This window comes from Amyelois transitella, chromosome Z, assembly GCF_032362555.1.
Source record: "Amyelois transitella isolate CPQ chromosome Z, ilAmyTran1.1, whole genome shotgun sequence".
Classification (NCBI taxonomy): Eukaryota; Metazoa; Arthropoda; class Insecta; order Lepidoptera; family Pyralidae; genus Amyelois; species Amyelois transitella.
Window position 1 is genome coordinate 375,864 of NC_083535.1, and position 27,278 is coordinate 403,141.

The window sequence follows — 27,278 nt, forward strand, 5'->3', positions numbered from 1 at the left end:
CTCAGCCGCGCTGTCATATTTATTTAAACCCGAGTTGAACTCGAAAATTACAATATTTATAACAATGGATTATAAAGCAACTAAATTTAATCAAATAAATGAACAACCACATATATCTGAATAATAAGGAAACAGATTAATGTGATAAACTATCACCATCTAACTAATTTCTATCTATAAAAAGACACATTTATGAATTAATTACAATAATTCTGAAAACTATACAGCTCCCTTGACTGCTCTTGTTGAAAGCGTATAAACAAATACTTAATCGAAATATCTGTCCAAACTTCTAATAAAAAACTACTTAATTTTATTAATATTGCTTCGCGAATACACTGCGTATTTCTTACTGTATATTCCTAAAGTAACAGTATTAATAAATAAAGTATAAATAGATTAACTACTGATTAATAAAACATTTCGAAACTTTACAACTGATATTATGTAAGAACAAAGCTCTTTTAAGTAATTATTATCAATCTTCTTTATCTTCTTATGTAAATATCAAAATTTACTTACATAGAATCGAAAAAAATTAAGGTATAGCTGCATTAATAAGGGCCACAAAACCATATTTAAAAAAATTACATTTCATTTCACCGTACCGAAGTATAAATACTAGATTAACAATCTACATTAAAAATAATTATTAATTAATCTGAATCTAAGACAACGGTGTAGACAAAATAAAAAAAAACTATAAATTGCCATAGATATACAAAAAACAATACCAGGTAATTACAATTGGGTATCTTATTAATTAAGATGTATTTTTTTCCTACATTTATTCTATGAAAATTTCATAAATCACATGAAATCTTAATGAATCCATCAAATATAACTTAAATGAAATGTTGGAATACAATTACCTTCTACATTAAACTACTATTAATAATTCCGTAAATTTAATTACATCTCCATCATTACTTATCTTTTGTTTTAAGTAGTTCAAGGCTGGTATAGTAAGTACTCAACTTATTACTTCCATAAGTTTTAGTCATAAGAAATATCGTATAAATTCATGATAATATCGTGTTGTGCCAATTACAGAAATCTAGATTATATTAATTTTAGATTTCTTTAGCGCCAGCTATGTTGAATGCCTGATTTTAGAGGTGTATACACAGCATAATATTGAGCAAACGACATTATTAAAAAAAAGAAAAAGACATCTACATCAGGTTTAACTCAATAAGTAGTCACAATTCACTGAAATACTAATTAAATAATTAATTTTATCCTGCATATTAGATGGAAGATCACGTAGTTTAGACTAAGTTACTTTGCACGCTATTTACTACTAAAAAATATTTTTAAACAAGAAAATTTACGCATCCTCAACTGACTGTTATAACCAGATAACAAATGTCATCAGTATATAAAGTCTGTCTATTTTTTCTGTATGTACGCTAATCTCAAAAACTTGTGGACGGATTTTATTCCTGTTTAGAATGTTGTAAAGTGAGTTTTCTTAGTTTATATATCTATGCTACCGGTGTGAACCCGGGGCGGATCGCTAGTAATATAAAGTCCATAACAATTCAAATACAATATTTTTCAATATTTACCACTTCGTCACTCTCGTAATATCATTCACCAGAGTCAGCTCACGACAATATTCATATTCTTGTGATACGTAGACCATAATTATAAGTAATCAATAAAACATTAACCATAAAACACCTAAATATGGACAGTTTCGCTCGAAAACTGGACAGTCCTGTCTCAGAATCTGTCCGGAGGTGTGACGTTCAACGCTCGGTTATCGTAAGCGAAGTCCAAGGTGCTGTCTTCAGCCGGGTGCCTGTTGCTAAGGGCTGTGCTGACAGTCTTCGGAGTCATGGCACCCTGGCTCCTGTCGGCGTGGGAGGTCCTGGTGTCCAGGTCGCGCACGTTCAGGGCTTGCGGCCGGTCAGGGCTTCGGATCTCCAACTTGGTTTCGGGCTTCGGTCGTATCATCTCGGCGTGTGGGTTGTGGTGGGTCAGGCCGGCTGGGTGGTTATTCACACGGTTCTGAAAGTCAATTGTTATGTTATACAGGACTACATGAAATCACGTCTATATCCCTGACTGGGTAGAGAGAGACTGTCTCGAAAAGACAGGTCCACGTTCAGTTGTGTGGATTGATGAAAGGATTAAGATTTTAACTGTGACAAGTTGCTAGCCCATCGCCTTAATTAGGAATCCCAAGTTTATAAGCCTATCCCTTAGTCGCTTTTACGACATCCACATTTTTTCTATTGGTGCCGGGAACCACACGGCACATTAAAAGGTTGCTTAATTATAAGTTCAATTCCTAATTTTGAGACCTTCACTTAGTTGGCAAATCAATGAATTTGAATATGAACCTAACCCAGATTGGATTGTACAAACTGATTCCTGAACATACATAATATTCTGCTTCAGCGCATGGACATCAATTAGCATTCAAACTATACTTAACTAATAAAAAACTCATTGTTACTTGGCTCAAATTCACAATTTTCCATCATTATTATTAGACATTTCAATATCACTCAATAACCGTCATATCATTTGGTTTCACAACATTGGTTGACGTCAAATAAATAACTTAAAACTAAGTTTACTGCCGCTTCCAAAGCGTCAGTGCAGAAGAAGCGGTAACAAAATGCTGGACATACATACATACATACATATGATCACGTCTATATCCCTTGCGGGGTAGACAGAGCCAACAGTCTTGAAAAGACTGAATGGCCACGTTCAGCTATTTGGCTAAATGATAGAACCGAGATTCAAATAGTGACAGGTTGCTAGTCCATCGCCTAAAAGAGGAATCCTAAGTTTATAAGCCTATCCCTTAGTCGCCTTTTACGACATCCATGGGAAAGAGATGGAGTGGTCCTATTCTTTTTTGTAATAGTGCCGGGAACCACACGGCACTATTACAAAAAAGAATAGATATAAATATATAACCACACAAAATGCTGGACATTTTCTTCAATATCGTAAGCTCCACGGATGTTCAATGGACAGGCTCATTCGTCTGTCCTTGTGACTTTTGACCGATTGAAAATTTCCAACCCAATACAATACTACTTTTTACTGAATTATCTAGTTCCTTTATTGTTTGCCGGTTTACTGGAAGAAATCCCTTTATGGGATAAGTCTGCCATTGCAAGTGATTTATTTCTTTTATGCAATAAAGATATTACAAACAAACAATATGATATTAAAAACGATTAAAGTTTGTTTTAGTTATCAACTGATTAACTAACTAATCTAACGTCTAACAATGCATGGAATACGTAAGTGTAGGCGTAAAATTGTATAAAGAAAATAACGAAACAAAAATAATACTAACATTAAAACAATCTTTAATTTTCCTGAACGACAAGTGCGTTGTATGATACAAATAATCTTGACTTGAATGACTCCCGCCCCCGGCTAGTCGTTAGACTGACATTGTCTCATCATTTGTTCGTCTGTATCGACTGAACTTGATCACAGCGTCTACCATAGAATTCGAAACAATATAAGATTATAGAACTGCTAAGCGCTGGTGAATGTGACGTCGCATGTCATGACTATAGTAAGCTTCGTCTCAATCTTAATTCAGAGATATATTTGACATCTTTATAACCGTGCAGAAAAAAACGTGCAATGCAAGACGGCTGCACAATACTCTTATAGGATTCAGGTAATATGGCATTTCTATAGCCTTATATTATTCTAATTTCTATGGTTCCTCTCCTGAATTATAAGGAAGATAAATTCTATAGACAGGTTAGGCCTAGTACTTTGTATCAAATCTAAGAATTATATGGGGAAAGACCAGCTAGCTTGGACGTTTAGGTAGGTTATAGGTAGATTTATATTTTAATAGTATAATATTATACTAAAAACTAAAATAGAATCATATAAATCTGAATATAATTGAACTTTCTCATTGTTATAATAAAAATTAAGACACATTTTGAGTGATCAAATGATCTATATTTATAATTATATTATTAGTTTAATTTAATTAGATTTACAATTAGTCGTATTAATTTTTCCCGGCAGAAATTTTTTGAGGTATTTTTACAGCAATTTTTAATGCACTAAGTGTATGACTTTAGTCACCTCTTACATCATCCACAAGATCGTAAAGCGTCACAAGGTACAGACATAGGATTAAAGACTACTAGCGTAGTACATGGTACTCGTACTGTGCGAAATGTTGGTGTATGTACCTTCGTAGGCTGGAACTTCTTCTTGAGATACGCCCAGGAGTACCTTCCCCGGCAGACGATGATGAGGACGAGCGCCAGGAGAGCCAGCGACACCACGCTGATGATGAGGGCAGCCTGGGCTTGTCGCTGCACAGCTTGCAATTTCACTGGAAATTTCATAAGGTCTGGTTAATTTACTTGTGACAAAAATAAAACTACATAGCACGTCAAATTCAAATACAAAAATTTCATTCTTTATTATGGGACACTTCATGTCATTTAATAAATTGTGAAATCAAAAGATATGACTATCTTTTGATTTCACAACATTGGTTGACGTCAAATGAATAACTTAAAACTATGTTTACTGTAGCTTCCAAAGCGTCAGTTTGAAGAAGCGGTTACAACTGCACTGCAGCTTTTTTTCGAAAACGTTAACCACAAGGTGCGAGCTTAGATCCAACATTTAAATGAAAATAAGAAATGTGGTTAAAGAACTTTATTTCTCAAAGAAATTTACATTTCACTTACAGAGAAAACATTTAAAGTAAATATGTACATTTGTTGGTGTGAGCATTCAAATACATATTTTCAATAAAATAAAAATAAGTCGGTAGTTGCGTATAAAGCCGCTCGCTGCTAACCTACTAAACACAAACGCAAGAACAAAACATTAGGATGTTCGCGCACTTACATTTACATGCATCACAAGTAACAATAGTAGAAAAACAAAAAAAAATAAAAATAAATGGTAAGTATCAATAAACTATACTATAGATCATTTTTATAAGTATAATATATAAGAAATCAATACCTATTCTCATTTATGCAATAATTTGGTTTAATTTGTTTCTTTCATCAAACAGTTCTCCCGAAAATTTCGGGCGCCATCGTCAAATAGTTACACGGCATATTTAGCACTCGCCTTAAGTTATCAGTTCGTCAGTATAATTTATTGCCATTTCACAAGAAACTTAAAATTTAATTAAAAAAAGATGTTTTATCACATAATTAACAAAAAAACGTTGCAAAATTAATTTTAAGTTGGAAATACATTGTTCCGTCGCCGTTTTTCCTTCGACTTAATCATATTGGTGACGCTCTAGTGTAAGGTACACTATTTAAATAAGAATTATTATGCATGTTAAGATCGCGGCAAGCAAAAGAACATATTTCCTGCCTATTCACGGAAAGGGGCGTGTTGTATGTGTGTTTTATTCTCCAGACTTTTATTTCTTCCTCTACCTCCTTAGGAAAGAGCCCAACTATGACCGCTAATTACCTCATGGTTTTAGCACTAGATGGAAGTTTACTCATTTATTCACCACTTACGACATATAAAGAAATGATTGGAAGTATTCTTATTCTAAAAGGCCTAGAACAACCTAAACCTATCGCTCTCCCGTTTCACGTCGTAATAAAAAGCGCAACAAGGATTTTCCCGCGATAAATACAGCGTCGCGTGTGAAATGTAGATACATTTAGCAACAAAACAAAATTTCGCTCAATATAAATTCGCAAATCGAAAGCGTTTAGTGAAGCGGCCGGCTATTGCTGTTTCAAACAAAATAATTAACTAATTAGCCCTTTGTTCAAATATTTCATCAACAGTTTGTAGAATTTATTTCATTCAATATATTTTATGCTTATGTTGGAAACATTATGTCTTTCAGGCTGATATCAAACAGAACATGAGTACAATTTCAAGGTATTTCTATCTCTTTCTCTTCCCTTCTTTATTTCTAATGTTTTCAAATTCATATCACTTAACACTTAATTATTGTCATTTTCAAATTACTTAAAAATAAGTTTACTGCCGCTTCCAAAGCGTCAGTGCAGAAGAAGAATCGAAAATGTACTGGGACGCTCTCGTAGGTATATTTATTTCCTTAAAAACTTATTTATATCTCTTTTTATACCTCTCTATCTCAACAAGCATTACAAGCATTTCTTTTTTATATTTATGAATCGTATGTTAGTAGTTCTGTGTCACAAAAAGTATTATTTTACAGACTTTACTTTCTGTTATGTCCGCATCGTTATCCATGCAAAATTCTTTTATTTTTTTGGAAAATTGAGGAAATATTTTCTGAGTACTATACATGACCAAATTCTAACTCCTGATACTTTTACAATAATCGTAAAATCGGCAGATTTACAGACAGGATGACTTTCGCTTTAAAAATATTTAGCATACAAACATAATAATAGCAATTTCAAATATTTAATTAAGACATAAATTCACACTTGAGACACTCATACTAAATATAACATACACATATACATATAATCGCGTATTTATCCCTTACCAAATAGACAGAGCTCACAATCCCGGCAATATATTAAGCATGCACTATAAATATCATAAAAAAAATTACATTTCACAAAAAGAAAGAAATAAAAAATTATTCCTAATAAAAAAATCGCAGTAAGCAAAAACAAAATCGTCGCAAAAAAAATTCGCCAAAAATAAGATATTTTATTTTTATATTATTCAAATTTTTTTTTAATTCGCAGAGCGTGTTAATGTTTTTCAAAATTTGGGTATAATATACTTACAAGAACCTTCTGCATCGCCCTGGTGTAGGTATCGTAAGTCAAGAAGGTAATCTGAAACAAAAAGACACAAGGTTAACACTTACGTCGTTAATACATAACAAAATATCCTCGTGAAACACGATAGTAATATGACGATACTATATTAAATAATAATTAAACACATATCTTTGGTTGTCGTAAAAGACGACTTACGAAAAGGCTGTATAACTTTCGATTCTTCTTGCAGGCGATGGGCTAGTAACCTGTCACTACTAGAATCTCAATTCCATCTTAAGCCGAACAGCTAAACGTGGCCTTTCAGTCTTTTCAAGACTGTTGGCTCTGTCTACCCCTTAAGAGATATAAATGTGATAATATGTACTTGTATTTATATTCTCAATAACCTCGTTCAGCTAGAGTGAGATTCAGTGATCATCAAACCAGTGAACGTGAACTTCCAGTCTTCTCGAGATTAATGGCTCTGCCTACCCAGTAAGGGATGGAGTTTCACAAAACGTAACAAGTACAAAGACGTGTGTTCTGTCTATCCCCCCGGAAAAAACGCATAATTCCAGTGTATAAATGTAAACACTTGTTTAAAGTCATAGATACGGCACATAGTAAATTATATTTGTGTGTGTCGCAAACACATCGACACAAAACTAAGGCTACATTCACATACGCGCGTAAGTAAAATGTATCTTCTAATAAAAGTTGATGAACTGATAAGCGTCTCAGTCAAAACTCTAATTAATACATACATAGATACGTAAAATCACACCTCTTTCCCGGAGGAGTAGACAGAGATTTTCATTCCACTTGCCACAACCCCTGCATACTCCTTTCACTTCATAATAAACGGGCCAGGTGTGCAGAAATATTGAAAATATACCTACTATTTATAATTTTGAAATAGTCAGTGGTGGCAATTTTATTATTGTTTTATTGTTTGTCGGGGCACAAATATTGCTTAGTTTGTTTGTTTGTAATATTAAAAACAAAAAAAAAATTACTTATGTTTATTAAAATTTAAAAGTAGCCTTAATTATAATACTTATCTAAGAAAATAAGTTATGGCTAAGTGCATTGACCCCCATTAGTATATCTATACTAAGATACTAAATTATCCGCATTTAGTTACACCCTGTAATGGCTGATGTCATTAGAAAACAGGTGTTTGTGACTGGTCTGCCAGACACAAGACACGTTTTACAATCAAATGTAGATAAGCAGGAAGGATGCAACTTTACTTTAACTTAACATTACCAACTGTCAGCTGCTATATAAGGTTAAATTTTGCGTATAATAGTATGAAAATGAACTTAATCCTGCTATCAAAAAATCACCTGACTCATCATTAATCAACACACAGCCAAAACCACAGAACAGATTTTACTAATTACATCCATTTAAGATTAATACATGACTAAATCTTCAGCCCTTAAATTAATTTGAAGGTTCGTTTACAAGATGTTAACGCTAAACAATACTTATTTTTGTACCAAATACAGGTCAGGTCAAGTCAAGAATACTAAGAATGAAGAGTGTAGAATGTGGATTACGCGAAAGGTGTATTAGTATGCAAGGATCGTGGCAAGTCAAAAGATATAGTTATATATAGTATAGTCTCTGCCTACCCTTCCAGAACAGAAGCGTGGGTTTATGTATGGATCTAAAAAAAAATACAACCATTTAAAATGTACCGCGTGATTATAATTATGGTCACATATGAACAGGCCTTTACCGTGTTACGGTGACTGGGGTCACGTGTGCGTCTGCGTGTTTGTATGTCTGTGTGTTTGTGTTGTGCCTGTTGCGGAGCCAACGGAGCGTATCGTCCAGGGTATTGTTACACCTCGTACCAATCTCTGCATTCCTCCGCTATTTCATTATCTAACTTTTCAACGCAACAGGTGACATTATTGATATGATATAATATTGAGCGGTGATAAAGAAAGATGATATTCGAGCCAATGGACTGAAATCGGAGGACGCCGAAAACCGGACTATGATAAATGAACAGTGAAAAGTCGGAAGGCGGACCCCGGGCCCTAGAACACTTCTGTGGAGGGTGCGACCGGGAAACACGCAGAGATTTGGAACGGGGAGAGAGCTAATATTGAGCGGTAAAGCGAGAGCCAACAGTCTTGCAAAAGAATGATAGGCCACATTCAGCTGTAAGGCTAAATGATGGAATTCAGATTCAAATAGTGACAGGTTACTTTTTCATCGTCTTGATGAATCCAAAGTTTGTTAGACTTTCCCTTAGTAACCCGTTACGACATCCACGGGAAAGTCATATAATGGTAATATTCCTTAATATCGCGGGAAATAATATTTTATTTTTATCTGTGTTTTTAACATCTGATTTGGAAGTAAATTTGAAAAGAGATATTAAATTATTTTGAAAATTAATTAGATCGAAATGCTATTGCTATGCCATTAAAAATAATGCACAGTACAACGTTTATATGAGTAAGCTAAGTAGGTGCCTATAACTTTTATGAGATAACATGTTACAGGCAATAAATATCACACACCTGGTTTAGACGTGAAACGATGCAGAAACCAATAATTACACTCTTCCATTTAATTGGATATCTGATTCAACAATTTCTCCTTACATTTTTTCTTTGTCTATAAAAAGCTATGTCAATAACATTCGACAATAAAATGTGGCGATGGGTTTATCAAGTAAGAATAAACTTAGGTAAATACGTGTTTAACTTAACAAAAAGTCTTAAGTCGTAAAAGTCTTTAATTTCATAGATAACTACTTACCTATCTTCATTCATTCTTAATTTATATCTGGTTTAAGAGGTAGGTATCTTTTAAAGTATCTACCAACCTCTCATGAAAAGAGAAATAGATTAAATGATCAGAATTTAAAAATAACTGGGGTCTTTTAATGTACAAAAAATAAAGAAAACTTTTGGCATATATGCCATACTTTCTTCAACGGAAGGTTTAAATGTCTGAAATACGTGTTGTTTCTCTTCTTCAACTCATGTTAGAGCGAGATAGCGATATCAGCCGACAGGTTTTGTAGGCGGTTTGCGGTCACGAGACACACAGAAATCCGGACAAACAACTTTATGCATCACGACATTAGGTCTATAGTTGCACGGTAGGCAACTCAAGGATATGAGTCATCGGCCGTAGAGCAGAATTTTTCATTGCACGTTCAAAATGCAATGTTGAGAAAGGTTTTTTTTTCAATAATGACACAATCAATGACAATATGACGGTAAATTAACCTGACAATCTGTCTTAAAAGAGGAATTAAAAGCAACTGCCTTAAACGCTGCATCTAGAGAAATGAAATTTATAAATTCCCCAAAATTACTTGGGAAACATAAATTTAAGATATTACGCGGGCGGGGCAAACCAGAGTAATTATTATTAATAATAAATCACAAGACCACGCTGACAAGGAATTTTTGATTAATTCCCATTAAGGAACAATAGCAACCTGTCATCTGAATTTCAATTCTATCTTCAAGGCTTTCGAAACATTTGGTGCTGTCTACCCTATAAGGGATTAAACAATATGACATATATACTTAGTATATTTAGTGGCATTATATTCGTGGGAAGAAATTTAATACTCTTATGTGCCGGAAGCCACATAGTCAGAATTTATTTATGACTTTTTAAACATATTAATTATTTCACACGGCAATATTTGCTCCCCGCATGGTTTCCGACATTCTGTTGTACAAACAGACGGACGCTCTGAACAAACAACCTGTGTTGTTAGATTTTCTTATCATATTGTGATACATCACTTTATATTCACTACATACCGAAACAATGAAACAGTATAAAAATACAACATTTTCTTATACACTTTTTAGCGACGAACTTGAATGAAACGATTTGCGGTGACATCACTGACGTCATACGCCATCTGCCAATCGTAGCGAAGAATGTTACGCGCTCAGCCAATAGCAGCTAAGAGTCTTAATCGCGCAAGCAAAGATTTCACGGATAGGAAATTTAGTGGCGATTGAGTCCGATTTATCACACCCATTACAGACTATTCAAAGTTAATGTAGCAAAAGAAATAAGCAGGGATCGTGGCAAGTGGAAACATGTAATGTCTACCCCACAGTAAAACAGGGGTGATTTTGTGTATGTATGTGTGTAAAGTACCTGGTCACTACAGAATAGAACCTTCTTCCTGCTGTCGTCAATCTCGGGTACATCTTAAGACTCAGCTCCGGAGAGGAGCCCGGGGTCCGCCTTGAACTCTGATCTCGGATTGTCTACTTTGTAATAAGACCATTTCATCCCTTTCCGCATTATCGAAAGTATTATAAGGATTTCTCTGTCACAGTTAAATTGAATTTATCTTTGCAACTAGCTTTTAACCGCAGCTTCGCTCGCGAGGATTTAGCGCCACTAACAAAAGACTACAGATTTTTCGCGACTTTCACGGATACAATAGTTTTAACCGGGACGAAAAGTACCCTATGTTCTCAAGACTCTTTATATCGCGTGAAGAGAAAATCAACCATTATTTAGCATTTCTAAGTTGGTGGTGCCGTGTGGTTCCCGGCTTCAATACAAAAAAGAATAGGACCACTCCATCTCCTCCCAGGGATATCGTAAAGGTGACTAAGGGATAGGCTTATAAACTTGGGATTCTTTTTCAGGCGATGGGCTAGCAACCTGTCGCTATTTGAATCTCAATTCTATCATTAAGCCAAACAGCTGAACGTGGCCATTCAGTCTTTTCAAGACTGTTGGCTCTGTCTTCCCCGCAAGGGACATCGACGTGACCATATATAAGTTGGTAACTTACTTTGACATTCCTGTACGCACAGTCCCGAGTCATAGTTGTGATGTGTCCTGTTGCAGATGACGTCACACGGCGCACAGCGATTGGTATCCGGCGAGCAGTACTCGTTGGCCTTACACCGCAGTTGTCCGCACTTGACGTCGGGTAGCTGCGCAGACGCAGACGCCGACGCCAGGCCGGCCACCGCTAGGAGGGGCGCTAGTCGACACATTTTGGACCTGGAAATGAGAGAAATGTTAGAAATACATACATAAAATCACGCCTCTTTCCCGGAGGGGTAGGCAGAGACTACCTCTTTCCACTTGCCACGATCCCTGAATACTTCCTTTGCTTCATCCATATTCATAACTCTCTTCATGCAAGCTCGGCGGTTTCGGGTACTTTTGACCTGACCCTTTACCAGGTTTACCATGTTAGAAATCTTGGCGTTTAATAAAGTTCTGGTGACAGGTCAAGTAACTAGAGCGACGAACTTGCATGAAGGGAGTATTTAATATGGATGAAGCGAAAGAACCATGCAGGGACCGTGGCAAGTGTAAAGATGTGGTCTCTGCCTACCTCTTAGGGAAAGAGGCGTGACTTTACATACATTTTCTAGTCTGGTAGCAAAAATAAAATATGACGCGTGCCATCTTCTCCTTTTTAAAAGCTTTTTATTTAGTTTTTTACTTTGAACTTGGGATTCATCTTGTAGACGATGGGCTAGCATACTATTTGAACTAATCTCAATTTATCATTAAGCCACACAGCTAAACGTGGCCTTTCAGTCTTTTTGGGACTGTTGACTCTGTCTGCCCCGTAAAGGATAAAGACTTGATTTTATGTATGTATGTTAACTTCAAAATTTATTTAAAACAAAAGCTTTCTGAACACATTTATAAAAATATGTAATTAAGTACTAAATTTAAGTTAATGAACCAATGACTTGTGCAATTTTACCTCTATAGTCTTCTTTGTGATAATATTCGTATACCCAGATTACCCTGTGCCAGTGCAAACGATAAAACTAATTTTAAGTATATTGTAGATTCTCAGCTAAGTGACTATGTACTATGTCTTATTGAGAAATAAAGATCTTTGAACTTAAATTGATCAGTGAATAGACCCTCAAGGCTCCAACAAGACACCACAAGAACAGCCCACAAGCCTTCGTTAGAATCGGTTGAGGTTAATAACTTTCTCTGCATAGTAAATAGAATGAGTCATAGTTACACATGGCGCATGGTGAGACTTTAAGCTTCGAGGCATAATCGACTTTAAAAACATAGTTTTAAAGCTGATATTCTAAAATCTTTTTTATAAGTTTGTTATACTACCTGAACCGTCTTCGCACGTTAGTACTGAAACTATTTGTTTTGCTTTTGTCCGCGGGTTTGTCCGTTATTTAAAATACCACAATTTTCTGTATGTAAGTAGATACTGTGTTTTTATAAAATTCTCATGACCAGTTTGGTTTCAATAGTTTTTTGAAATAACTGACTGCATAAAACATTAAAAAGATATATCATATTTTTTTTTACTTTATTCAATTTTTTGCAAACGATACCGTCTAAATGACGTCACACAAATACAGGTTGAGTTAGTCTCGAAGTAAGTTCGAAATTTGTGTTACGAGATACTAACTCAACGTTACTTTATCTAATAATAAATACTTATATGTATAAACATCCAAGACTTGACCAGTCAATGAGAAAAAGTTCGTTTCTCATAATGACCTGGCCGGGATTCGAACACAGAGGCCGTCAAACGCCTTCATTTCAACAAGGTGAAAAGGTTTGTGATATCGGTTAAAAATATAAAAGGATTCAGTACTTTCTTATCAAAATCTAGATTAATAAAGGTAATAGCCTTAAATGAGAAACAGCACGATCTAGAAAGTGGTACTCTTTAAAGCTGTCCACATTAGCCCGAACTTTAATATTCAAGAGGTGAGGTCGGTCGGTGCGTCTGTACTGCGACGTGGGAGGGCTGTCAGTTCTTCGAGATATTATAAAGAGAATTTGTTATCTATCAAAATTTTAAAAACCCTTTTACGATTCTTCAGTATCCACACATATAAGAAAATGGATATACTGAGTGTAGTTTTGAAAAGTCTGTATTTAAAAATATCTGTCCAAAAATGTGATTTTTAAGTTTTCCATAAAAATGTCTGTCTTTATGTTTGCATTACGCAAAAACTACTGCCCCGATTTGAACGCAGTTTCCTCAGATATATAAGGCTAAGTTAAAAACTGTTATACATTTCGTCGCCCCCACCAAATTAATGGGGTCAGCTTTTATATTTTCGTTTAACGGCAGACGAAGTCGCGGGCAAGTATAAAATATGTTGTCTCGCTTGGCAGCTGGGTCAAGGGTCAGATGCAGAAGGCAGTACTTCTGGACACGGCCCGCATTGCAAGGAGGTTCCTTTCATTTGAGACCTTACCACCGAAAATTTTAAATAGTTAGATTTCAAATGTTCAGTACCTACCTACGTTAAATTATATTCAAATACTAAGTACCTATAGGTTTAAGTTAATATAATATAGTATGTCTACTATATATACGTACAAATATTTGCAATATCCGAAAGGGTTAATATGAATGTCTGTTATATACATTTAAGACCTGGTTTCTGCTCATATTATGCAAATAAAAATTTTAATATCATTCTTAGGTAGAAGCTTTCCCGATAATCCATAATCATTTTGTCCGTGAGTCAGTCTATTAAATTTTCACGGCTTAACGAGTAGACAAGTTTCATGATATTGGACTGGAGTATTTCAAGATGGGCTCTCTGCCAATAAAACCATCATTGGGCTAAGTAAAGTTTTCCTTCTTTATTCTATTTTTAAAATATGTGACCGGTTTGATGTAAGCTTTTCTTTTAAGAAAATAAATTAAAAGTAGTAGGGTAGGAAAAGGTTAACTTAGCCGGTTCTTTTGCCGCCCCTATGTGAGAGGTCATCCCCAGCCGGCTGGAAAACCTGGTTTAAGTGGAAATGAGCTGGACTTGTTAGAAATCTACATTTTCTTTTTCACTTGCATTCTACCTGATGTATAATGGAGTGTTTGTATCAGACAGGCAACCTGCCGTGAAATAAATTCGCAATAACTTGGCAAAATGTAAAGTTTTGTTTACATGTGGTTTTGAGCTATCTAATCAATGATTGAATAAAGATTAATGATGATAATGATTAATGATTAATTTGCGAAACTAATTTTATAAATATATAAAATTAAGTGCGTACAATTAGGTCGTATTTTGAGGTCCTGAAATAAAGTTTAATTAATGTCTATTCTAAACTGTTTTTATTAGTTAGGTCTATACTCGTATTGAGTGAAAAAAAAGATGAAATGTAACCTTTTACTAAAATCATCAATGACCTAATCAAGTTCATCAGGTTTCCCCCTGACATAAACTTAATAATATGTTGCTATGCTACTTTTTAATCTGGTAAAATATACAGGGTTGGCAAGGGGATTTAAACATTTTAAAAATTCAGACATATTTTGCCCGTGGATGTAGAGCTAGTCATTAAAATATCAATCCTCTAAATCAAAAAGGTATTAATTTGGAGTATTTCGAGTAGGAACAACAAAAAATAAAAAAAATTATATTACAGATTTTTCTTTAAGCATAACAGATTTAATCTCATAAGTACAAAATAATAACGTACTCAGACAGACATCGCGAGGGAAGTGCCATAGAGAAATGTACTGGAAATCGACCCCGATACAAAATGATCTTTCAAAGCTTGTATATTCCTGTGTGATCCTGTCAAGAGGGCAATTAGTATTTCAGAGAAGCACTCGCCCTCTACCCACACGTCGGAACAACAGAACATTGTTTTCTCAACAATATAGGTACTTAGATAATGCGAGATATTTAACTTTATTACACGAAAAATTTGCTCAATATACCAAACTAAACATTATAACATGAATAACTAAACATGTTGTATCAATGTTGTTAAACCATACGTTTTGACAATTATTAAGCGATACGAAGTATCCTATAATAATGAATAAAAATTTGGAATTTAAATTGTAGGTTTAATGTTTATTATATTTTTAATAACATTTTAATTGAAATGATATGCACTTAATTAGGTAACTATAGATTTAAATCAAATAATTTACGCAGATCACCCATTCGCTACAACCTTATTACTTTTTTTTACAAATATTGTGTTACTATGGAACCAAAAAAATGTTGTGTACATTGGCATTGTACCAACTCGTGAATTATAACACGGTAAGAGATTAATAACAGATTTATAATAATGTAGTTTTTATATTAAAAATCTACTTTTACTCACCTTAGCAAAACAGATGAATATTTTTTGAACTCTTTCAAGGTGGATGAAGCAGTTCTAATAAATATAATGCAGTCATTGTTGTAAGCGAATGTTCACGTCGGCACTATTACGGAATGTAGGGAGTCCGTCGCTAAGCAACCTTTGACACACTTCAAATCGGACGTGGTACCGGCCGAAACAGCCTTATATCATCTACTTACATATAATTGTAAAAATTATAACTGGATTTTGTCTGTGTGTGGAAGATATTAAGATGAGAAATTGGAGAGTTTCAAAGTGAAAATGGATAGAGGTTTTTTTTTTCAATCGTTGCAGTACGGACAAAGAAAAGTAATTGTCGAAAAGCGGTCTTCAGAATCCGAAGCAAATATAAAGGAACACGCAAAGATCGATGGACATTAGAGACTTTCGAGAATCGGTAGAAATCAAAACGATTGTTATTAGAATATTAATTTTTCTTTATGTCAATTTGTACCACACAAAATATTGAATGTTTGATGTGGTTTTTATGAACGATACATTTAGGTGCCTTTATATACTGATGCATGTTATTATTTACTCGTTAGATTAACAAAAGTTTTCATTTAAAAAACAAATCTAACCCATGGATGTCGTAGAAGGCGAATAAGGGAAGGGCTTATACGCTTGGGATGATAATTCTTGTAGGCGATGGGTAAGCGCTCTGTCACTATTTGAATCTCAATTCTATCAATAAGCTCAACAGCTGAACGTGGCCTTTTAGTCTTTTCAAGACTGTTGGCTCTGTCTACCCAGGAAAGGATATAGGCGTGATTAAGTGTACAGTGGGTTGCCAAATTAATAGGGACAGTCGAAAAATATTGTTTTTTTACACTTTATTGGTCCATAACTAATTAAAAACGTTGTTTTGAGTTATAATTATATTTAATAATATTAGACACACATCTTACAAGTAGTTTAAACAAAAAAATAACAGTCTTTGGGTAATTAGAAAATATTAGCAGGTATTACGAAAATGGCAATGAGATATTGCTAATATTTTGTCACATTTCCTTTAGCCTGAATGAGTGCTTCGATCCGCCTCGGCATACTTTCTATGCACTGTTTGGCACTTTCCTTTATTTTAGGGTTGTGGTGCCACACATTTATTAATTTTTCGATCAGTTTTACCTTGGTGGTTATCACTTCCTTGGCAATTTCCGCCTTGGTAATTTCCCATAAGTTTTCGATGGGGTTCATGTCTGGAGAATTGCCAGGCCAAGGTAAAACTGGTATATTGTGGTCTGCTAAAAATTTTGTTACACTCCTTGCTTTATGGCATGGTGCTGAGTCATGCATGAACATGAATTCCTCCCCCTCTGAGAACCATTCCCGGAGTTGCGGCAACAAGCGAGTTTCTAGGACCTGCCTGTATTGGTCCTGTCTCATGGTTCCCTGGACAATGTAGAGACGCCCAACCCCTTTAGCACTTATGACAGACCATACCATTATTTTAACAGGGTGTTTAACGCGTTCCACAATGCAGTCAGGGTGAAATTTCTCGCCTGGGCGCCGCCTGACAAAGTTGCTTTTGTCGGCAAGAATCTCAAATGTTGATTCGTCTGAGAAACACACCTGAAAAAAAATATTTATAACTTATATGAAAATCTTTTTAGATAATATACCATAATATTAATATAAATTATCAATTGACATTAAAACTGACCTTGCTCCAGTCTTCAACACTCATCAGACGGTGTTCACGAGCCCAAGCAAGTCGTTTCTTCTTCATCGCCTCTGTCAGTCGCGGTTTTTTAGCTGGGCGATGTCCGGTCAGGCCTTCCTCTGCCAACCTACGCTGTACAGTTCTCTTCGAAACTTGTATTCCAGACTCCTGTACCATCTGGGTTAACAATCCAGCACTTTTCTTCCTGTTTTGCAAACACATATCCCTGATTTTCCTATCGGACCGTGGTGTCGTAATCCGTTTTCTTCCGCATTTGCCTTTTCTTTTGGGCAAAAGTGGCTGATCTTGATCCAGATTTATTTTTATTTTATTTACTACCGACTTAGAAACACCAGCCAGTTCTGCTATCTTCCTCTGAGAATGACTTGTGTGCAAAAGAAGGGTTTTAACCTCAGATTTTTTTCTTGGAGACAAATCTACCCCTCGACCCATAGTGAAAGCTGTAAAAATAAAAAATTAATTAATTTCGTCCTAAAATCAGCCCCAAAATACTTAAGATTTAATAAAAATAAAGTAATACTTACTTGCAGTCAATAATAATTTCACAAAATCACAAAATAACTTTTTAAAATAATTAGTTACTTATTTTACTTTTACACGTGTGAAGGACTGCGCGTCTCTCCCGATAATAAAATATTTTTACAAAATAAACAAATCCCATAACACTTGAAATTTACTTTCAAGTTGATCTGTAGAGGTGCTGTGAACATAAAAATACATTCCAGGACCACTTACACCACTTGAAATAGCAGTCAAACGCGCCTGAAGAAAAAATATGATAAAAAATGTGACTGTCCCTATTAATTTGGCAACCCACTGTATGTATATACACCTTAGCAACAAAAACATTTATATTATAACGATTCCCAGTAACTGAGGGTGTATGGAATAAAACAAAACATACTTTGAAGAACAAGATCTGTTTAACATGAAAGCTCTTGTGAAGCTTCTGAAAGCTTAAAAATATATTCGCTAGACTCAAGAGGCTTATACATAAGTACCTACTTGCTAACATCGATCTTACAAATCGAAATGGATACAAAAGAAATAAATGGTGTAAGTTGAAGTTTTAAAATGTTATGTAACTAGGTTTCGTAAGGGGTTTAGATACCGTCGGAATTCTAGAAATAAAATTAATTTGACGCATTTTTTTTTACGGACTCCAAAAAGGAGTTGGTTCCTAATTCGAGTTGGTGCCTTAAAATAAAAAATAATAAAATTGTATATAGCGTTTCAAGTTAAATGAAGTCATAATTATAAATATAATGAAGTACCTAAATAAATAAATTGAATTAAAAACTTGATTAAACTCTTGGTTAACTGGAAGAAGTCTCAATTGTGAAAAGTCTGTCATTGTACATTGTCCAGAATGTTTGTTAAATTTTATACATAACCTCCTTACATGTCACTGGCCAGTTACAAAAATTGAATATATTTTATTTTCATAATGGAACCCAAGGAAAATAATTCAAAATAGAATAACTACACAATACTCACAATTATTTTTAATAATAACTAAGAACAAATACAATCGTTAAATCCAGTGCAATACATACAGATTTCTTAGTATCAAGTATCTTAAGTTTATTTACCCCGACTTATTTCCCCTTTTTTTTTTCAATTGACAAACCAATTCATTAGTTAATCATTTAAACAACATATTCTTCTAAATCTAATGAATGTTCTTTAATTTGTCATATTTATTTTTACGTGCAACAAAGAGTTAACACATTAACAAACAAACAATATCGATCTTCTTTTGTTCTTGTCTATATCTTAATCTCAATTAAAACATTTTTATAGTTCAGGACTTTTTTCTTAAGGTCATATAACCTAAGTTGTCATCAGGCCGACCTTCCTCGCCTTATACATCACAGCAGTTGATGTACTCGTATGTGACTGTTCGCAACCTTACAAGTGAACATCAGACATATAATCACGCCTTTTTCCCGAAGAGGCAGGCAGAGACAACATGTCTCCACTTGCCACGATCCCTGCATACTTTTTTTGGTTTTCCAGCTCAGTGTATATTATTTACCTACTCATCCTTTCACAATTTTTTTCAAGCAAGCTCACCAGTTTCGGTTACCATTGAGGTATTAACTTTCTCAATTCGATCAAGGTAAATTATTCTAGACTTTATCAGAATTAAAAAAAAATTTTTTTTTAATAGTACCTAGTTAAATATAAATAAATGTTAACATACTCGTCGTATAAGGGACAAATTACACAGATTAAGTTAGCGTGCAAGTTCGAAACTTGTGTTACGAGATACTATCACAACGATACTATATTTTATGATAAATACTTATAAAGAGAAACATCCAATGGCCAGGCCTATGAGGAAAAGTTCTTTTCTCATCATGCCCTGACTGGGACTGATGGTATTCTAACCCGGCACCTCCAGTGTCACAGGCAAGTGCACAACCACTGCGCCACAGCGGCCGTAAAAGTAATACCATATATACCCTAAGTGCGTGATAATTCACACGTTATATTTGAATGTAAAAAAATCACGTTTATAAACAACATCAACTTGTAACGGTGACACTACGATGTAAGTAAGGTAGATATCGCCGAACGTGTCGAGGTGCGCGCGCGCATGATCTAATGCCTGGTCACCTTGAGATCGAGGCTCCGGCGCACGTCTCTACATATAATGATTTTCGATCATCAAACTAAATAATAATACCAATATATTTAAAACATTTCCATTGCTGCATGAGTGAATGAGAGCAGAAAAGTATATAATTTTTTTTTACATGTTTTTTTTGATAGCACATTGTTGCTTGTAAGGATAATAGAAAATTTAAAAAGAAAAAAAAGAAAAATGCCGTGTGGTTCCCGGCACTATTACAAAAAAGAGTATAGGACCACTCCATCTCTTTCCCATGGATGTCGTAAAAGGCGACTAAGGGATAGGCTTATAAACTTAGGATTCCTCTTTTAGGCGATGGGCTAGCAACCTGTCACTATTTGAATCTCGGTTCTATCATTAAGCCAAATAGCTGAACGTGGCCATTCAGTCTTTTCAAGACTGTTGGCTCTGTCTACCCCGCAAGGGATATAGACGTGATCATATGTATGTATGTATGTTAAAAAGAAATTTGCGACTTTTCTATTTTAGTCAACTGATGTTCCAGATACTCATTTATTAATTAAGAATTCATTTGAAACTTACAATCATATTGAAAATACTCTGTCATTATTTTAGCTTGTTTTCGTGTTGTTAAGTGCTCTGCTTAATAAATCAGTAAGTTTATAGTATATGCCTTTCTTTACATTTTCCTATCGTGGGCCGTATGTATGTATGTATGTATGATGCTTGATTTAGAATGATGTTTAATAAGATAATAACTTCAAGGTCAAGTACAGACGGCAAGCAACATCGCAAACTGATGACTCATTTACATATATTAAAAAGTCAACAATATGGAAATACACGTATTGTTTAAATCACCAAAAATTTTTGTTTAACTGTATGAAAATGATAAATATTATTATATTAGATATTATTAATTAAAATATATTAGAAGATTATTTATAAGCCATTCCCTTGACTGTCTTTAACACACACACACACACACACACACACACACACACACACACACACACAGTCATTATAACTATTAGAAGTAAATCTGCTATTTTTCACATTTCACCTTGTATAATTAATAGTTACTTTATAACTGGCTATAGATAAATATTAACAATTAATCAATCAGTCAGTCATTCAGACTTTAGAGATTTAGATATGAACATTACCATCATGATGGCCCTAAAGACCTTATCAATGTTGCGGGAAGGCGCTTGATGCAAACCATTTCCGACCAATCAAGACAGAAATCAGTCTGGGAAAGCCCATGTCCTGCAATAGATGACGTGGCTGAGATGAGGGTAATAATGATGTTATAGTTAGTACAATCATCATCCATCATCATCGTGGTGTTAGTACCAGGCAGTGATTCTACAAATTTGAACCTGTGCTATTCAGACTTTAACCGTTACCGAGTATAAGCACGCTGTTTTTGAGATTCAAATAGTGACAGGATGCTTGCCAATTTTGTTAAAGAGGAATGCTAAGTTTATAAGGCTATCCCTTATTCGCCTTTTACGATATCCATGGTAAAGATATGGAGTGGTTCTATTATTTTTTCTATGGGTGACGGGTACCACACGGCACGGTCAATAATATTTAAAAAAATCCTTACTAGCACTCTTTATTGTGATACTTCTAACTGACTTATCATAATTATCAGCAGTAAAACAGCTATAAATGGGTTCTAATGTCTGCAAGTATATACGCGTCGTCAAGGAAAGGAGACCCGATGACAATTGTCATTGTTCTGTATCATTGGCATGCAAGAGGCGCTTCCAATGACTCCGAGGCTACCAACTACTAGCTATTTAAATGTAAAAATAATCACTTTACAGTTAATTTTTATTTTTTCTGCCCGTTTGTTCATAAAGGTGATACCTAGATAGATAGATAAAACTCTTTATTGCACCTTAAGAGTTTCAACGGCCTCTGTGGCGCAGAGGTAGTACGCTTGTCTGTGACACCGGAGGTCCCGGGTTCGAATCCCGGCCAGGGCATGTTGAGAAAAGAACTTTTTCTGATTGACCTGGGTCTTGGATGTTTATCTATATAAGTATATAATATAAAATATAGTATCGTTGAGTTAGTTTAGTTTTTTAGTTAGTTAGTTTCTCGTAACACAAGTCTCGAACTTACTTCGAGGCTAACTCAATCTGTGTAAATTGTCCCAAAAAAAAAAAGAGTAAAACATACAAAACAGCCCGAAACAGACAGAGATGGTACAAAGGCGGACTTATCGCTAATGCAATATCTTCCAGTCAACTTTTGGGTGGAAGGAAACCAAACAGGAGATTGGCGTTGGCGCTAAGCAAAATTAATAAATGCATAAATATAATACAATGCCAATAGAATATATATCTAATAATAAATAACGTGTAATAAGTGATGTTAGAAACTTGTAAATAACGTGAATTTTTGTTTTAGTCTCGTTGTCCGAATGAGGTATAATAAATACTAAGTATGAATGTGTATTGGTAAAGACCTTTCCACAAATTTTTAATTACCATAAATCCATAGCACCAATCTCTTTTCCGGAGGGGTAGGCAGAGACTACAACTTTCCGCTTGCCGCGATCTTTGCATACTTCTTTTGCTTCATCCACATTCAAAACTCTCTTTATGCATGTTTGGTCGGAGCACTAATTACACATTTTAATTAATATATCCTACTAGCTGTCCCGGCAAACGTTGTTTTGCCATATAAATCATTTTTAAGTATTTTCTAGTTAAACAAAATGTTAAGGGTGGACAACCCTTATCACTAAGGGGTATGAAAAATAGATGTTGGCCGATTCTCATGAAATTTTTGGAGCATATTGAGAAGTGCTTCTTAAGAAGAAGAGAATTCTCAGACCTTCTAAATATGCTCAAAAAATTTTATGAGAATCGGTGAAGCCGTTTTGGAAAAGAACGAGAACGAAAATTGTGACACGAGAATTTTATATATACATAAGATGATAACAATTTTTCTCTTCCTTACATTCAGAATTTTTTTGTGTCCCTTTAATAAAGAATCATGTGCTCACGATAAACAACAGTATTATCATATCACAGTTCAAACATAGTCAGGAACTAGGTATATATCTCAGAGACAGGTAAGTAAAGCCATTAAACCAATTCTTGGGCTTATGAGGTGTATGGGAACGGAACGCGAGCCGACGTTCCATCGGCCACTCCGGATATGATGGGGTCACAGACCACTTACGGGGTAGACACGACATGTCACATAATATCTGTGTCAATAGGTACTGTTTGGTTTGTGACAGTTTGTGTAGGACCACCTATCTTCAAAAATTTAAGAGTTTGTCGATGGAGTTAAACGGAATTATTTAGCTATTGAAACTTTATTGTACAAAATACAATATATTTGTGCCGTGTGGTTCCCGGCACTATTACAAAAAAATATTACACACCACTCCATCTCTTTCCCATGGATGTCGTAAAAGGCTACTAAGGGATAGGCTTACAAACTTGGGTTTCTTTTTTAGGCGTTGGGTTAGCAACTTGTCACTATTTGAATCTCAATTCTATCATTAAGCCAAATAGCTGAACGTGGCCATTCAGTTTTTTCAAGACTGTTGGCTCTGTCTACCCCGCAAGGGATATAGACGTGACCATATGTATGTATGTACAAAATACAAATGTACAGCACGATAGGCAACCATAGTTCCGAGAACCACAAGGCACACATCATCACAACGAAGATGAAAACTGAATGGAAAATGGCATAGACACAATCAATGATCACAAGACTCCAAAATCATACAATTCATACATACATACATATGGTCTCGTCTATATCCCTTGCGGGGTAGACAGAGCCAACAGTCTTGAAAAGACTGAATGGCCACGTTCAGCTATATGGCTTAACGATAGAATTGAGATTCAACTAGTGGCAGGTTGCTAGCCCATCGCCTAAAAAATAATCCCAAGTTTGTAAGCCTATCCCTTAGTCGCATTTTCGACATCCATGGGAAATAGATGGACTAGTCCTATTCTTTTTTGTATTGGTGCCGTAATAAAATGGCCTTCTTACAAGCGACCTGTTAGTGAGGATTTCTCAAACTGAATTAATTATACGGTCACAATTATTATATTATTATAACTGACGCGCAATACAAAGTTACGTTGTCTATGAGCATGGTTGTCTATGGTCAAAATACACTGTTCTGTCCCGGATATTACGCTCGGCTCTCAAATACTGTGTTTGATCACCTGCCCGATAGCGAAATTAAGAGGTTTTCAATATTACCTTTTAATAAGGGGATTATAGATGTATTAATAGAAGTGCCGTGTGGTTCCCGGCACCAATAGGAAAAAAGAATATGACTATTCATCTCTTTAAGGCAGGCACAGCCAACAGTCTTGAAAAGACTGATAGGCCACGCTCAGCTATTTGGCTTAATGATAGAATTGATATTCAAATAGTGACAGGTTAGCAAGCCCATGGCCTAAAAAAAGAATCCTAAGTTTGTAAGCCTATCCCTTAGTCGCCCTTTACGACATCCATAGGAAAGCGATGGAGTGGTCCTATTCATTTTTGTACTGGTGCCGGGAACCACACGGCACTAGACAAGCTAAAACTGTGTATCATTATGTTTACAATCAAGTGCATTTGTTTAAACAAATGAAGTCCTATTACGTTAACAGCTCACAAATGGGAGTATAAACAAATTAACACGTGGTTGATATCGATTGCACATTCGCATTTATAAACAAATCATAGAGTTATAACATTAAATGATCGTATATGAACACTTGATCGCGTTCATTAACGACTAGACTCTTGCCCAGGCAACGCTGTTGTAGGAATTTCCCTGAGGGAAATAGTCAAGTACCTTGTGGTAACCGGCACTAATACAAAGAATAGGACCACTGCATTTCCTTCCCACGGATGTCGTAAAAGGCGACTGAGGGATAGACTTATTAACTTGGGATTCTTTTTTTAAGCGACCGGTTTGCAACCTCTCATTATATCAATCTCAATGCCAAACAGTTAAACGTGGCCTATCAAACTTTTCAAAGCTGTTGGCTATGTCTACACCGCAAGGGATACAGACGTAATTATATGTATGTAAATAGTCTATCACGGTACCGAAACAAATGTTTATCAAAATCTGCCTAAATGATTTAATTTTTTCACTTTAGACAAATGCTATTTTATAAAAAGAAATTTTGTCATAAAATAAAAATAAATAAATGAATTAATAAAAATATTATAGGTTTCAAGCATCGACTAGCTCCATCGCCTGTATTTCTATAGGTAAGCCTTTTTTTTTAATGTAGACAATGGTCATATACGTCCACTATTTAGACTTATATGATCTGTATTTGTGAATTCACGTGTGGTGAAAATTCTTCAGTGTAGTTTGTTCCGCCGCTTCTTCTGCACATGCGCTTTAGAATCAGTTGCAGATATTGTTAGACTTAAGTTATATTACGATACCGATATCTCGTATCCAATTTGGAAAATAAACTTGTATGTAAGATCTTAAGTTGTTGGTTTAAGTTTAAATATACAATTTTTGATAATCATTGATATTAATTGATGATTATTGATATTCTTCTATAGTCTTTATAGACTTCCTCCTGGCTTTAGTCCCTGCATGCTCATCACTCTGGAGAGGAGCCGGGAGTATGCCTTTGACCTTGGATCCTGGATTGGGTGGGTTAGGTTTTTACACAAAGCTACTCCCATCTGATCTCCGCAACCTTTGCAGGTAAATCTAACCCGAATTGTTTCATGGATAGGTACACATCCAGTTGCCTGAATGTGTGGATTTCTTCACGACGTTTTCCCTCACCGTAAGAGCATCGGTTAGTATACGAACTAATGAACATAACTACAAAAGATTATAGATATACCACGTCTTAACTCGTTACAGGGTAGACAGTATCAATATGTGCTCAAGACCGTAGGCTAAATTTAGACCACGAAAGATAAACAAATTAATGTAATTAATTCGCGATTAAGTTGAAATTAGTAAGTTTTTTCAGTACAAGAATCTTTTCACTGAACATACAAGTTCTTTAGTAACAACATGATACATAATTAATTAAAATAAATATAAATATGACTCATTTAAACTATTATATGCTTAGATCAAAGAAATTAAGGTTTACTAATGAATTTAGATATTAATATTAATATTGTCGCTTAGATAATGTCAGCTCGATGACGTCAAGACAAACATTAAACTATAGCTATAGATGAAGCTACCTGTTCAGTTTTTATTCTTGGTAAATAACCTTACTCATCGGATAAAAATGTTTATAAAAAATTCTTTCAAATAACTGTTACAACGGCATTGACTTTTGGCAAATCTTGTATTGTTTAAGAATTAGTTTTTATATTATTAGCTACGATTATTATGAACTAATATTTTCTCGAATTATTTAAGGTTTTTTTTTTTGTCATTTTGTATATTCAGTATAGTATTCAGTTAATTAGGGTGCAAGGGTTAATACTTAAAAATATGTTTGTAGCTGCAATGAACTAAATACAAAATAAGGCTTTTGTTGACGATATTCGAGATAAAATACACAGCTATAAACCTCCATGGTAGAGTTAACGACGATAACAAAAAGCCGTTCAAGGCCGATGGATTTTCACAGTTAGACACATAATAATTTTAAAAAGAATTTATCAAAGAACTTACCTTTAATAAGTCGACATGTTATTCCAACGGGCACAAACACTTTCTAAATATTGGGTATTGGGGACGAGTACTGAAGGCTTCGTGGGCCTGACGAGACGGCCAATCGGAGGTGCGAGCGCGGAATGCGACTCCTGCGCAGGTAGAGCCAGTGACCGCCGCGCTTGTGTGCGTAACAATAATTACATTGTATAAACTGTGGACAGGTGACTGTGTGAGTGAGATAGAAACATCTTTACTGTAAATTAATTAAGAATTAGTTAATTAACTGATAAGGTTCGTGTGGTTTTGGCATTCCAGGATCTAATCACCTGATTGTTCATAATGATGACACCATGGTTTTTAATGCGTTTGAAACCGTGAAACCATTTGGTCTGAGTCGCCATCTAGCGGTCGTTGTCAGTTATTGAAACAGTTGCACCTGACCTGACCAAATCGTCGAAAAAAAGGTTTTCATGCAAATGGCATGGAATAATAGATTAAAAAAAGAAGAGAGGT

At 35.0% G+C, this 27,278-nt stretch overlaps 1 protein-coding gene across 1 annotated transcript; it reads right to left on the bottom strand.

Moving 5' to 3' along the window:
• Positions 1 to 26,960, bottom strand: LOC106130517 (protein grindelwald). The gene is made up of 5 exons (XM_013329367.2): positions 26,784 to 26,960; positions 11,524 to 11,738; positions 6,738 to 6,788; positions 4,200 to 4,345; positions 1 to 2,016 (listed from the first exon to the last, which is right to left on the bottom strand). The coding sequence occupies exons 2-5, from the start codon at positions 11,729 to 11,731 to the stop codon at positions 1,729 to 1,731; spliced, it is 693 nt and encodes a 230-aa protein (XP_013184821.1). The 5' UTR covers positions 11,732 to 11,738; positions 26,784 to 26,960; the 3' UTR covers positions 1 to 1,728.
• Positions 26,961 to 27,278: the final 318 nt, after the last annotated feature.

What these genes read in the sequence shown, in the direction of transcription:
- LOC106130517 (XM_013329367.2), bottom strand. Translation starts at nt 11,731, where the DNA reads ATGTGTCGACTAGCGCCCCTCCTAGCGGTGGCCGGCCTGGCGTCGGCG. An exon ending in GTGCGTACAGGAATGTCAAA is followed by an intron (nt 6,789 to 11,523) that starts GTAAGTTACCAA and finishes TTTTTGTTTCAG; the next exon opens with ATTACCTTCTTGACTTACGA. An exon ending in AGAAGTTCCAGCCTACGAAG is followed by an intron (nt 2,017 to 4,199) that starts GTACATACACCA and finishes ATTGACTTTCAG; the next exon opens with AACCGTGTGAATAACCACCC.